The 12,667-nt window shown below is 48.0% G+C and overlaps 1 protein-coding gene and 1 long non-coding RNA gene across 12 annotated transcripts in view; both read right to left on the reverse strand.

Annotated features, from left to right (window-relative positions):
* cacna1g (calcium channel, voltage-dependent, T type, alpha 1G subunit) overlaps window positions 1–5,920 on the reverse strand; it is a 72,038-nt gene extending 66,118 nt beyond the window's left edge. For all 11 annotated transcript variants that reach the window (XM_077625067.1, XM_077625068.1, XM_077625069.1 and 8 more), the window contains exons 1-2: window positions 5,081–5,920; window positions 3,895–4,233 (exon numbers count right to left, since the gene is read on the reverse strand). In XM_077625067.1, the coding sequence (XP_077481193.1) occupies window positions 3,895–4,223 (329 nt within the window). In that variant the 5' untranslated portion in view covers window positions 4,224–4,233; window positions 5,081–5,920. The remainder of the gene's footprint in view (window positions 1–3,894; window positions 4,234–5,080) is intronic.
* Window positions 5,921–7,107: 1,187 nt separating this feature from the next.
* LOC144092617 (uncharacterized) lies at window positions 7,108–11,845 on the reverse strand. Its single transcript, XR_013306098.1, has 4 exons — window positions 10,107–11,845; window positions 8,975–9,107; window positions 7,358–7,905; window positions 7,108–7,278 (listed from the first exon to the last, which is right to left on the reverse strand). It is a non-coding gene; the product is annotated as an uncharacterized LOC144092617 (long non-coding RNA).
* Window positions 11,846–12,667: the final 822 nt, after the last annotated feature.

The following is a 12,667-nucleotide window of genomic DNA, read 5'->3' on the forward strand; positions in this document are numbered from 1 at the left end:
GTTATCGCACACCCATGCAAATGAAGACGCGTCCTCGAGGGAGGGAATGGACCGACGGGGCTTCCCTCGCTGCCTCTCCGCATCTGCAGAAATAAATCCAGAGCGGGAGCAAAACACACACACAAACACAAACACACACACACGAACTAAAGCCGTATTTCCTCAATGAAGAGCGCTAACGACAAGATCACATACGGCCAAATGACATCTACGCCTCATTAGCTCGTCACGCACGCCAAGAGAGATAAAACGACGACTAGGAAACAACAATAACAAGCAGGGACGTCCGACGGGAAGGCCCGGCAGCGCCATTGACGGCGGCCAACGTCCGTTTTATACGCAAATAACACACAAGTAGGCTAGTTGAAGTGGAATTGGACTAACAAGAGCCACCGCCGACTTCTGGATACCATGGGCCTGACGTCCTGAAATGCTACAACCGCTTTACCTCGGAGTCTCGCCACCAATTAGACATCTGCTGCGCATTAATACGGATTGTACCTCAAGGGTTTGTCTAGCGCGCCCTCCCCTTACACAAAGTAGTGGAAATAAAATAGAATGGCGGGTCCGCCGTTTTCCAGACTTCTCCGAGTTGGAAGCCAGTGGCTCTCCGGGGGACAAGCGGCCCGGGCCTCGTCCCGGGGGTCCCGGCAAAACTCGTCGTCGGAACTAAACGTTGGCATTCGCAGGCGTTAACTTCTAACGGCTGTGAAAGTGGAAATGTCACGGCCATGCGGGGGCCAACCGGCAGAAGAGAGAGCAAATGTGTTTTTGTCAGCAGAACAATGGCGTTTTCGCCATCCGAGCCAAACACGCCAATAAAATTAGGGAGCGCCATCGGCACGAGCCCAAATAGAGTACTAAGAAATGAAGAAAATTGTTGTAGTTTTGTAGTCACTGTTTCAAAAAATCTATTTATGGTAGTTTTCTCATTTACTTGCAGTATTATCAACCGGAGAATGTTGGAACTTTACTCTTGCCTTTTTTGACTCCAACGCCCATTCCATACCGTACCAATACCACCATCTTTTTTTCCCTTCTTTTAATACCCAATTCCGACATAAAGTAAAAGCTACCGCGGCTCCAAGACTCAAATTCTGTCAAACCATGAATTTTTAAAAAAAGCATCAGAAAAAAAGATGACGTGAAGATGGCATGAGAAAAGTAATGATCTTCTTGGCCTAATAAGTAAGGCATATCCTTTTTGGTGGCCTTGGCGAGAGCCTTTTCGCCCTGATTAGCGTCCCCATGAAAAATTGAGACGGGCCAAAAGTGGAGGGCGACAAGAAAGAAGGATAGGGAGGGGCGCGACGTCAATCACGGGAAGCTAGCCACGGCTTCCATCCGTCGCTATCTTCTTCTACGAAACACGGGAAAGCGGGAATGTCCCTCTTGACGGCGCAAACGTGCGTGCGAGAGAAGGCTGCGATAAGGCCAGCGGTGGCTCTGGACTCCGTCAAGCGCCACCTGCGTCCCGAGTTAGCGGGCGAGCCAAAACGGGCGCCAGACGCCGCGTCCCCCGCCGCGTTGCCCGGCAACCGATCAATCTGTCCTGAGTGGGAGAGAAGTCTATATCGCCAGGAGGAACAGGCAAACTGATAATAAACTAGTACTCGGCTCCGTCCAATCACGTGAAGAATGCCTTTCCGTCGCCCGAGAGCGCGCTAAGAATTCGGAGGACCACGAAGAAAGCGGAGAAGCCGGGAAAGACGGCCAGAATAGCAAGAAATTCCGGATAACCCAATTCAGGTGCGTGATGAGATTTGATTGTGTAAGAGCAAGTCGCACACCCCCGTTCTCCTTCTGCTTCTCCAACCCATCTCCTCCTCTTCCTCTTCCTCTTCCTCCTCCTCCTCCTAACGAAAATCCTGCAACACTTTGACTCGTCCCTCCCGGTCCTAATGAATTAGACGTCTTAAAAAGAGCGTCCATTACGGCAATCTCAAATTCATTCCATGAAAACAAGCAGGCTTTTGCCTTCCATCAAATATTGCATCCATCCTTCCACATCGAAGACTTTCTGGTCTACATTGAAGTGGCCTTTCTCTATTTCTCTTTTTATCACCACAAATGACAGCCTGCTGTCCTCCAAACCAACTTTTGGCTCTCTTTCTTATAACCGCCGTTGAATAATTGAACGTGGTAAACATACGATGCAATCTACTGGGTTTGAAGGCAACCCAATCTCTCCGCTGGGCGCTACCACCACGTCCAAATAGCAACGCTAACGCCACGCTAATTTCAAATGCCTCCGTCGTTGAGAGAGCGACCGGCTAACAAAAAAGAAAAGCCCGACTCCCCTCCATTTTATTCTTGGCATGCGAATCTTACCCCGTAAACTGAAGGCGGCAATAAAATGGAAAGCTGCGGCGCAGCGAACAATCTGGAACGTAATATCGCAGCACTCGGCGCTAAAGCGCGGTACGAAAACATTTGGATGAAGCCAAGCGGGGCCCGGGTGGTCTACTCCATTTCAATTGGCCCTTTCCGTGGCGAACTCGTCCGGACGGCGAACCCTGACCCCGGCTGATGTTTTTCTCTTGTAGACGAAGGGACGGCAGACGTACGAGTTCTTCCCGAGCGTCCCCAGAGGAGAGCCGGCCGAAAAGCAGCGCACTCCCTTCGCAAGTACAAACATCCCTGGCGGCGAGCAAGAAGCGTGCATGCAAAATACATGGCAAAATGCACGGCGTGGCACGGCACGGCCAGTCCTCACACATCTTGCAGTTTACGCTTGAAAAGGTCAACTCAGTTCACAACTTTTCAACGCCAAAATGAGGTCTATGACAAGGTAAATGCTAGTGTTGCACCGATACCATTTTTTGGGGGCTTCTGCTAGTGATTCCAACACGTGGATGCCACCCGATTTATACTCTCTGCACCATAGTTTTTCCTTCTTTAACACTAAATGACTGCATACTGGGAAATTAGCGAAAGGCCACGCGGCAAAGGCGCCGCTTTGACATGCAATCATTGAAGCCTCGGCTCAAAGGGCCCAAACGCTGGCATCGCAAGTGGCAAACACGTTAAAAAAAGCACAAAGACACGATGTAAGTAGCGCATTGACAAATGGACGGACAAAATGCGGATTCGGGCGCACGAAAGCCAAGTGCAGCGCGGGGCGGGAATGCGATGCGACGAAAGCTTTACGGCGTTAGAGAGAAGCAGAGAGGCAGAGAGGCAGAGGCAGAGGTGGCTGCTAAAAGATACTACTGTGGGAGTATTTATGCTGAGAAGAAGAGAGAGATGAGGGGAAAGCGGTGCGCTTCAAAACGCTGCAAAATACGTACGCATCTGTTCGCTGAACCATCTCAGCTGAATTAAAACGCGACACGAACCGACGAACTTTGACACCAGCCCTAGGGATACGCGCAAAAGGGGGGCCAATCGAGATGAAGACGACACAAGCATGAAAATTGGAACATAACAACAACTAAATATATCGCACCTTCTAGAGAAATATAGCACTAGCTTGGGCTCCAAGTCAACGTGGAATGGACTATCATTGTGAAAAAGATGCAGGATGGGAATTGCGTTTAAAAATAATAATAATAATGATCACGTTGTAAAATGGAGTATGATGCCTTTCAAGATTGAATGATAAATATAATAGTACTAGTGGGGGGGGGGCCCTATGGGCATACAAAGTATGGCAATACTCAATATCTCAAGTAAATCTATCATAACAGGCCTTTTCATGTCTTGCATCGCTAATCAGCAACTACGGAACACTTGATATGCGTCTGGAAAAGCACGCCTAAGCAAGGTAAAGAAACGTGTCTGACCAAAATCGATGACCACTGCTAGAGCAATAAATACATCAATAAAAAAGAGTGCATCTTACCTGCAAGAAGATTGCAGTCAGAGGTCTTTTTTTCAGATCAAAAAGGATATGGGTTGCATACCATTTTCAGGCACCAGCTGCGAGGACGCGTGCTCTGTTTCATGTAGAAGAAGACCACGGGGGCCAGCGTGGGGTAAGGCAGGCTCTCCTCGCCGGCCGCCGAAACGTCGTCGGCGGCCCAGGAGGTCGCGTCGGGGGCCGGGGAAGCCGAAGCCGAAGCCGAAGCCGAGGCGGAAGCCGCTTCCGCTTCCGCCTCCGCCTCCGACTCCGCCTCCCCTCCGTCCCCGGACAAGTCATTGAGCCGGATGAAGGTCCGAGGAAGAGAGGAGCGGCCCTCCGAGCCCCCGGAGACGCTGACATTACCCCCATCCTCCGCCATCACGGGCCTCCTGCGTGGGGGGGGGGACACGGTCAATACTTGGCTAGCGTCGCCATTTTCATTCCAATTCCATCTTGAGCAAAAAGGCCACTGCCCCTCCCCAAACGTATCAGCGTCGATGGCGCCGAAATGCGAGGCTTCCCGGAATGGGACGTCTGCGACCGTCGATGGCATGCGATGACGCGACTTTAGCGTGTCACCGGCGCATTTATCTCATTCATTTTAGGCCTGGACAACTAGGCTTACCGATTTAATCGCGATTGATTGGAATCAACGATATTCAGCAACATCGTGAATTTTAAAGTAGCAACTTTTAAATTTTAAACATCTTGCCATAAGAAAGAAATAGTCTCTAGGAAACAAATGGCTGCGGGAAATTGCAAAACACGATCACTCAATGCCGGCCTCCCCACTTGTTGTGGATTTCATGTCTAGAAGTGCAAGCCACAATATTTCAATATTTGTAGTATGGTATGTCTTATACTAGATTTACGGCGCTGACAGACACCAATCTTGCACAACAAAGAAAATGGCCACAAAAAAGTCAAGACAGATAGCTCAATTGATCCCATGGCATGACCCACAATATTTTCATGTCATCTATGCAAAACTAAATCAATATCCTTTGGCTTGTGCTTCATGGAAACACATTGGGTGGTCTGTATGTGCTTTTTATATATTTCTAAGGTAACAGCCCATACTCAAAATCAAGCGACTCGAGCTCACATGCAACAAAAAAAATATCGGACAGCCCTAACAATGTCTGACACAGGCAAAAAAAAATAGGAATCTATTCACCAGCATCTACGCTGCTATATTAACAGGTTAAAAAAATAGTAAATTGAATATGTATTTACCTGATTTGGACTGGGTAGACTTGTCCAAGGCGCGCGCAGTCATCGCATGATCACTTTGGTGGCTTTCCAGTCCACGCCAGCCTGAAGAAAGACGCTTTTTGGGGTGGCTTTCAAATCCACGCCAGACTGAAGATGCGAGCTTTTTGGTGATCAGAAGAAATTTGGGGGGAAAAAACGGCCGTTCCGTTCCGTGGCAGCGGCGTTCCCAAACGCTTTTTTGGCGCACTCGCCCCGTCTCTGCAGCCTCGGTGCGGCGAAGATACAGTCGCGGTGCGGAGGGGGGTGGGGGGGACACAAGGGGGGGGTGTCGTCGCTCTCACCGGCACTTTACAAGCATCCGCCAATGTTTAGATCCGACTGGAAGCCTTCTTGCAACTTCTCGGAGGAAATAGGAAAAGCTCGGTTGTCGTTCCAACGCCTTTAGTTAACTCTCCGACACTTGGCAATTCAATGCATCCGCCGCCGTTTCGGCGGAGTTGCGAAAAAAATCCGTCGAGGTGTTGTCGAGCCGTGCGTCCGCTCGAGCTTGACGCCCGAAAAGCCCGCTGGCATCCGCTCGCATTGCTTTTTTTTTTAGTTGTTTGTTGGTTTGTTTTACGGGCGACGAAGGAGCATCTTTCCGTTCGCTTGCGGAGACAAGAGGAGACTTCCGCTCCTCGGTCGCGTCTCCTCCAAGACTGTTCTCTCGGTTCCGTCCATCGGGGGATCTCACAGCTGGATGGAGTGGGAGGAGGCGTGGGGAGGGGGGGGAGAAACAACTTCGAGACCAACCCAGAGCCTCTCTAAGCCAATCGGAGACCTTCTCCGGGAGAGCCGGGCAGCTTTGATTGGACGAGGGAGCTGTCGAGTGGGACGGAAAAAAGCGCATTAAACAGCTGGAAGCTCGCGTTAACTATCGACCAATGACGAGCGGGGAAGTCGAGGGATTTTTGGGGGGTGATTGGTGGACAAGTCTGATTACGGACTTGGTGCAAAGTCACTGAAATGGACTCGTCTGATCGCCAATTCAGCGAGAAAACTCATTAAAAAATGTCTTTGACCATACATAGAAGCTCTCGAACATGGAAGCGAATAAAACCTCTTACTTTGAGGAATAGTCAACGCAGAATAGGAATTTTCTGTGGGCTGAAATAGGACAAAAACGAGGTGTTTACGAGCAAACGCTAGAGGAAGATGTTCCTCCAGGTGTTCTGGGCCACCAAATGGCATAAATGACGTTTGACGTCTGCTTATTTTTTGTCTATGATTGCAACGGCGTTTCTCCAGCCAATTCCATTTATTTTCCCAACAGCACAGCCTTTTAGCGAGGCTGTCCAATATCGGCCGTCCACACTGATGAATGGCTCGTGAATGCTCATCGGTGATTGGCTCACTTGCTAACAAGCTATTGATCCCGCCCCGCTTCCCCCACCGCCACAACAAACAATTATTTCACGTATACCGGAACTAACATTCATTAGGATGAATAAAACATTCAATATCGCTAGTTTCCAGCATTGTTTTTGTTTGGAACTAAGCCAGGAGCGAGTTTCGCCTGCTTGGTGACGTTTTCATATACAACTTGGGGGGCAAAAAAAAGTTGGTCGCCATGTCCGCTGACGTACCTGTTGCGTGCGGGAGAACTTTTCTTTTGGGGGTTCCATTGGGGCCTTGGACTGGATCTTCGTTCGGTTCCCAACCAAGACGAGGCGTCAGTGGACTATCCCGGACAGAAGGGGTCTCGAAAATAGTTAGTTAACGGCCCTAGGGGCTCCGATATTTCATCGAAAAACAAAAACACGACGCGACGCGACACCATTTTGCCAGTGGGACGGATCAATTGATTGCGATCAGGTGCTGAGCCTGGGTTCAGTTCGTTACGTCACTAACTAAAACTGTGGGATGGATCCATCGATCGGCCGGAAGAAAAACCAGGAGGGATTTCAAGGAGCGGATTACAAACTTTTTTAAAGATTATATCGAATGAAAATTCGTTCGTTTTTTTCGAATAAAACTAAGTTATTCAAAAATATTCACCACCTGTAATGATGTCTTTTAATTTATTGATATAATTCCATTACAAAAACCCAGCCAGACAAAATATTAATTTCTTTTTTTTTTTAAAGAGCATGAATCCAACCTAAAAACAGGACAAAATTCAACTGCGGTCTTGTTATCGCAATGAGGCTATTCTTACCCTGTTTATCAGCACCCAGCAACTGCAGGACGAGAGGAGGTCAAAGGTCAGGGCGAGCAGTCTTCGTAAAGCCAATATTTTGACGAATATTTATTACTAACCCGGTTGCATCTCGTCGTCAGTCTTGGGTACTCCAGCTCTTCCCAACATGGCGTACGCCACGCCACGCCACGCACGTAGCCATTTTGGCCCAAGAATAAACTCCCGACTCCCGAGCATCAGAGGAATGTCATTAAGGAGCATGGACGTGCACCCCCGCTCGTGTACGTGTGGCTCCGCTCCACCCGCGATATCGACCGCTCATTAGTCCTTTCCATCCCTCCAGGAGGGAGGGAGCTTTGTCCAAAAGCACTAATTACTTGATCGATTACGCCATCTCGTCAGCCCGGCATCTCAGCGGTTAGTACGTCTGCCTCACGGTTCTGGGTTGGAATCCAGGTCGGTCCACCTGTGTGGAGTTAGCATGTTCTCTGCGTGGTTTTTCTCCGGGTACTCGAGTTTCCTCCCACAATAAAAAAACATGCATGCTAGGCTGTTTGGACACACTGAATGACCAATGATTGGTCTCTCCTCATGCCCTGCAATCAGCTTGCCGCTGATTCAGGGTGACCCGAGTCAGCCGGGATCAGCTCCAGCACCCCTCGCCAACCTGTAAGGATAAGCGGTTCAGAAAATGAATCATTAGACCTCTCTCTGCACCGACATTGCTATTTCAGTCACTCGCCGTAAAGCTTTTTAGTCATTAGCGTCAGCTACGGTGGAAAAAAAATGACTGAGGATTGACTTCCATGTTTGTATTTATTCTATAGTGACACCAGCAAAGCAAAACTGCCTTGATCTTGTTGAAAAACACAAAGCGCAGACACTGACAGTTGTTTAAGCCCCCGCATTAAATAATGTATTGCACTTTGCGTTCCTGGCATGCTGTCGATTACAAGTGTGGGAGCGAGCGTGTCGTCGCCGCCGATAAAGGTCAAGAGCGCTAATAGACGATCACGAACTCAACTAAAAAAAATAAAAATAGGCTCAACATTATTCCCATCCATGGATTGCACTTTAGAAGGAATTCCATTCAGATTCTGGGCTCATTAAAAGAGTAAATGTTGTTGCGGTGGACTCCAAAAAATGAAAAATCTGCGCCTTTCTGTTTGAATTCACACTTTCTTTTCCTGCCGGAGCCCAATTAAGTTTCTTTTGAGCAAAGGCTAACACGGCGAGTGGGCGGAGACCGCACGAAGACGCAAAGACGCCCGCGGCCGTTTCCCTTTCTTTCATCTCCGAGTATCCTAATCTCCAGTCTTGGGGTTCATCTTGGGGTTCCCCTGGGGGATCCTTGCAAGACAAGCTCCCCCGGGGGCCCGACACGGCCCTCCTTTGTGGAATAACCAAGGGCCGGCGAGAGGATGAGCGGGGGGGCGACCATTTTTTAGTGGACGTGCAAATTCTTGTTTATGGCTAGCAAAAAAAAAACGGATTCGTGCATTATGCATGTGCAGATTGTCATGAATATTTAAATGTTGCACACGGGGGTTCCGTTCCACACCAAATCAAGTCATTAGTACATCACTATAAGTATCGGAGACAAGTTGATGCATTGACTGGTCGCTGGGACGCCCGACCGATGCCGCTACCACGTTTTTTTTCACAAAATATTTTTTTTAGCTTTACATTCACCTCATACGCACCTGACTGGGATAAAAAGTCATTGCTTAACTCACCGGGTGTCCTGGATGACACTAAAGTCCAATCCGGGGAAGATTGGTCGATTCGCTGGCGAGTCTTCCACGTGAAATGGATTGGACGTCTGCCGTCTGCGTAGCTGCCGGCCATCTTGGATAGGGTGACTGGAAACTGCAAGGTCCGAATCAAGAGAATCATCATCATCTGCAGATAATGTTAGTTTGATTTTTGTGCAGGGTGAGCATTTAATTTTCATGTATTAATAGTGTTATGAAAGCAGCTGTTTTGGTGTCCCCATCTGCCACCCAGCAAACTTTTATGGCGACATTGCCAACTGTCACTTCCGCCAATCTGTCAAAGATGTCCATCCCAAAAATTGGGGGGTTCTTTTTGTAACTGGGGCAGCGATAAGACGACGGCGGCGACCTGCGCTCTCCAAAAGTCATCTACAGCTGCGACCTGTCAATCGTGTCTGCCCAGACGTGCCCGCGCTGCAAACACACGCGCTTTGTGGGTAAAAATATGACGAATCCGTTAGCCCAAGATGATGATGATGATGATGAGTGAAGCTGACCAGACGCGAATGTCAGTTGGACGCAGATCAGAGGGAAGCCAGATGCTGATACGTATTACAAGTAGGAGAATATTTCCATAATCCGCTGACACTTCACCAAGTCATGCGCAGATCACAACTTTATCTTATGGAGATTTTTTTTTAAAACACCGCCACCCTTACAAGTGAAACTAGCCGTGCGTTCAGAAAAAGGATTCACCAGTTTCCCGGTCGCGCGTTTATTCTAGTTTTTAATTGCCGTGTGTTATTTTAACTGATCCTGTCTCAATTCCAATTATTTAGTTTTTCCCCAAATATCTAAAAGTTACTTTTTTTCCCTTCAAAACCAACTTCCGTTCACCGTTTTGTTAGCAATTGAGGGCACTACAAGTCCAATCGTTTTTAAGCGGGCGGCCTGGCAGGGAACAAACGTCGGTTCAATTCCACGTCAAACGGCTCGAAAGTCTACCTGTGATGAAGTGCTTCAAATTCAGAGTCGCAAGCGCAAAAAGAAAGTGCGAAAACATTCGTCGTCATCTCGGGCGACTTTGGCGCCTGACGCAAAACCGTAAGCGAGAAAAAGAGAGCGAAGAAAGGGGAGGAATTGATGAGCCTACCTTTGTGGGCGCTTTGACCTAAGTGGGCTAGCATGATGAACTAGTCCCCCCCGCAGCCTCTATCGCTCTACTTGCCGCGACACAAAAGCCGGCTGGCAACACACCATCGATCTGCGCAGAGAAAAGAAGAAAAAAACATCTCTGGATTCACTCTGGCAAAATGAGAACAAGCCCACCACCTTCCTACATAAGGACAAAATGATGATGAAGTCTTATATGTCGCATATTGTAGAATTTTCAAATGAAGGCCGGATGATGACCTGGCAACAAAAGGAAAAGCGGCACAATCAACAACAACAACAAAATGATATTTTCGGACTCATATAAAAAGCATTGCTCTTTTGAAAAATTGAAGGTCATGGCAAAATGCAATATTTTCACGAATGTTCACGCACACGTCGTTATTGACACGCAAATTGAAATACGAGTCAGCATTCCAAATGAATGGTCACGTTGATAAAAGGCATTCCTTTGGAATACACAAAGTGTTTTGGAGTTGCACCATTTTGCTACTTTGGAGTGCCAGCTCCAGAATTGGCTTGAAGAATAGTAAAAGCGCGTTAGCATTCCACACAAGACGGACGGCAAAGCTCATATTCCAAGGCAATGAAATAAGCCGTCCACGTGGTCCGAATATCAAGCCGTCTTGGATTTTTTTTCCCGCCTGGGATTTTTCCCCTTCCCGGAAGCGCCGACCTCTGGGCTCCTTTCCTTATTACGCGTCTCATCTCCTCATCGTACATGCCGACGGTCTCCCGCCGTACGTTGACCTCCACGCCGGCCGGGGTGGAGCGAGTGAGGAGGGCACCGGAGCTAAGCTGCGAGCGACGCCACGTCTTCTATTCACAGTTCAAAGGTCAAACGGGAAGGAAACCAAGCGCGACGGTGCATTTTGTCGTCATTTGAGAAGGCGAGAGAGGAAGAAAGCGATTTTGCTGGAACAACACTTGACCCATTTTAGTTTTTACATCTCCTCTACCTGCCCCGCCGGCCCCCGAGGCATTTTGTGATGCTCTTCTCTCTCTGGCCAATAGAGTTTGAGCCACATTCCAAATCCGTTGTCTCCCCAAGTCTGTGGTGTTTACACAAAGATGTCAACAGCGAGGCCCCCGTGAGATCCGATTCCATTACCGTCACGTTTTCTGGACATGCATGATTCAATCTTTGTTGACCGATGACTTAACAGAAAAATAGTTTCATCATTTTCTACTTGAGGATGCCACTCTTACTAGGTCATCCTACCTTATTATTTTTCAGATAATTTGGCTGTATAGGGAAAAAAAACAACAACACAAAAGTTTATACGAAGCCCCCGCACGTGAGCTTGTGCGTTAGGGTGCCTGTTTCCAGATTATTGTTTTTTTTTGTCGTGTTTCTTGCCTGGGTGGGTGTGTGCTAATGAGGCCACAAGGGGGGCTGACGACGACGACGGCGGCGACGCCGCTCACTCAACGAGCTCCAAAATATTCCGATGCGTCTCACATGTTCTAAAATATGACGCCGTGGCGAAGAGAGAAAAAAAAAAGATTTTGAAAAGTTACTGCACAGTTTCCAACTTGAAATGGCTTTGAAGGCATTGCGGATTGACGTAGGCTTCAGATTTAAATGAGGAGAGCGTTCTACTCCTATTTAAGCAGGAGATACGAATTATTTCAACGCCTTACGTTGACAAAGGGGCTTCGTTGCGTTTTGAATAAATTCATCTGCCGGGGTAGCCGGGGAAAATTTGGGGCAAACCCAAAAAAATATCACGGGATAAGGAAGGAAGGAAGGAAGAGCAAGGTGGCAACTTTCCTGGGGCGATACGACACACACATACAAAGACACACACACGTGTGTGTGTGACAGGATGAAACATCTTGTTTCCAGAGCTGCGACCTGCGAGGCAAACTCCCTCGCCTCGACATCAGCAGCCCATCTGTCTCTCTTTCTCTCTCTCCCTTATTTTATATCCACATGCATAGAAATGTGCACAGACAGACACACAGAGATTCCCACGTGGACCTTCTCCATACAAGACAGTCACACAGAGTTTACATTACCTTCATGGGGCCTGGCGGCATTCCGCGAAAGAGCCAGGCGGAGTAGAAAAACTGTCAAGTGGGGCACCGTCGCTCTGGTCCGGCTAGACTTTCCCATCTGAGAATCATTTGGACAAAATCAAAACCAACAATAGTAGTCCTATTATTGATTTTGTGGACGCTAATGCCCCGCCATTTGAGGAATCCTTTTGAGTCCATTTTTTTGCTGATCCGTTCACTTGTAGGGCAAAAAAAAAAAACACTGGGTGGATAAAACTCGTTTTGTCGGGAGTGTCATTTCTGGACTATAAAGCGCACTAAGCACCTAAATTTCGGAGAAAAAAAAAAAGCCTATGTAGACGGTGCTCCTTGTCTTAATATACGATATTGAAAATGACAGAGATGCTTCACAGAAATATCGGATTGTGCAAAAAGACTGCCAAGAGTGTTACATGCTCATTTATATAAAGTGGCCTGTCTACCGGGGTCTAAAAAATAAAACGGTAAAAAATCTCTATCGGTAAAGAAGAGGTCATGAAG

The sequence above is a fragment of the Stigmatopora argus genome, chromosome 18, assembly GCF_051989625.1.
Source record: "Stigmatopora argus isolate UIUO_Sarg chromosome 18, RoL_Sarg_1.0, whole genome shotgun sequence".
NCBI lineage: Eukaryota > Metazoa > Chordata > Actinopteri > Syngnathiformes > Syngnathidae > Stigmatopora > Stigmatopora argus.